This window comes from Arachis ipaensis, chromosome B03 (genome assembly GCF_000816755.2).
Source record: "Arachis ipaensis cultivar K30076 chromosome B03, Araip1.1, whole genome shotgun sequence".
Classification (NCBI taxonomy): Eukaryota; Viridiplantae; Streptophyta; class Magnoliopsida; order Fabales; family Fabaceae; genus Arachis; species Arachis ipaensis.
In genome coordinates this window covers 19,912,024-19,913,985 of record NC_029787.2, presented here as the reverse complement: position 1 = coordinate 19,913,985, position 1,962 = coordinate 19,912,024, and the positions used below count along the sequence as shown (strand labels likewise).

At 34.4% G+C, this 1,962-nt stretch overlaps 1 protein-coding gene across 1 annotated transcript in view; it reads left to right on the top strand.

Moving 5' to 3' along the window:
- The window catches only part of LOC107629903 (uncharacterized GPI-anchored protein At4g28100), a 2,895-nt gene extending 1,504 nt beyond the window's left edge, over positions 1-1,391 (top strand). Inside the window, exon 2 of the mRNA XM_016332847.2 lies at positions 698-1,391. Within this exon, the coding sequence (XP_016188333.1) occupies positions 698-1,018 (321 nt within the window). The 3' untranslated portion in view covers positions 1,019-1,391. The remainder of the gene's footprint in view (positions 1-697) is intronic.

Sequence of the window (1,962 nt, the reverse complement as noted above, 5' to 3'; positions counted from 1 at the left end):
ATTTGTAGTTATTAAATAGCTATCAATAATAATTTTAAATAATAATTTTAATGGTATAAGATTGATGTAAAATTTTGTTTAATGGTTCACTTTTTTTTTTATTGATTATATGCAGGCTAAAATTGAATAAAATTGATGCTCTCTAGACTTTTCAGTTTATGGAATTCAAAGACATTGTATAGTAACTTTTATCATCCTTATAAACTAAAAAAGTTTACTTTTTTCACTAAAATTTTCTATTTTATTTCAACATTGGTTTAGCGAATCCCAATAATATACGATTAGATATTTAATTAGAAAAATTACAAGTACACGAAAATTAAATTGATATATCTATTGATGGCGGGTTATTTTTTATTTAAAGTGAAAAGTGAAGTTGAAAGTCATCTCATCTGGGGTGTTATGCACTATAGCCTGAGTCAGTTAGTCTTGTGTGTTTTTTTTGTTGTTGTTTTTTTATCCTCGCAATAGGGGGATTCTTCTTAGGGTTGGCAACATGCGAAAATGACATTACCATGTGCACACTCCAATTATTACAAACTTTTCTTGTTTTATTTACCCTTTAAGCACCTTTTTTTCCTCTCTTTTGATTACATTTCTTCCCTTTTACATTGCAAACAGTTTGTGCACTTGATATTCTACCTACTATATATCCTGAATAGTAAAATTAAACAGCAGCAATGTTTGATTTCTGCAGCTAAAGGGTTACAAGAACGAGACGAAGGGAGGCGGAGGGGGTGAATCTTCAAGGGTAAAGAGGATGTTCAACCGTGACTGTCAACTAATGGGGCTGACGTGGCTTCTCGCTAAGAATAAAACGGCATACATACCTACCGTTTCGGCCGTTTTGCGGGCAATCATGTACAGCGCGCACCCACACGAATCAAAATGTAGCCCCGATCAAGAGAACATGCCGCTGGCCGTTGATTCGCTCCAGTTCGACACAGGCCACGCCCCATCCTGGCCGTCCAATTCCTTGGTCACCATCATTCTCATTTTTTATGCCCTTTTTGTTTAGGGAAACAAAGAAGGGGTCCCTCCTTATGAGGGTACTTTTTTATTCTCTCTTATGGCCGTGTTTCTTGGCTGTTTGGATCACGTGAAGGGTGAGCTAATGGACAAAACCAGCGATGAGATTAGGAGTGGTTTGGTTCTGACACTTTTTTGGCTTAGTTTTGGATGGGGGGTTTGGGTTTGGTGTCTAGCTAGCTTGATCACTGTAAATTTCAGGATTCAGATTCCATTGACATGTCCTCTATATCTGTACATGATGGGTGCTAGTAAATACCAGGCCTCACATTTTGCATTGTAAAAAAGTGCCTTTTTCTTAATTTGTTTTTCCCAATTTTGATTTATGATCTTTTATCAATCAATAGTTGGAACTTGGAATATTCACCGTGGAATCAGGTCATTAATTTTTTACAATGATCATTGCTTCATTCTATTCAATAAAAAATAAAAAAGTTGTTTTTAGTCTAAAGTGCGATCTATAATAATAGGAATAATTTGATTAGCTATGAGGGAAAACCCCGTTGATTAATGAATAGTGTGCAAGCTTATTTTCACTTGACCAACCCGTTTATTATTTGAGCTAGCTAAATATTAGTTAATAGGGTATGGACAAATTTTGACTAAAGTAGGCAATGCACTAATCTGAAACCATAACTATGAAAGAAAAAGAATTCATAAAACTTAGTCATAGTACATGCTGTGGTGGAAAGGGAAAATGATGAAGAAATGAAAAAATGAAAATATTCTTTGATGGATAATTAGATAGCTATCACATGAAAGATATCATTTTATTTTTTTTTGTTTATTTTTGAAATAAGATCAAATACTTCTCTTCATTCTATGCACTTCATGGTAGAATTGGCCAACTTTGAGCCTATGTTTACAAGTGTATCGTACCCTCAACTTAAGGAAGCAAAGTGCCCGTCCAAAAAAAAAAAAAAGGAAGCAAAA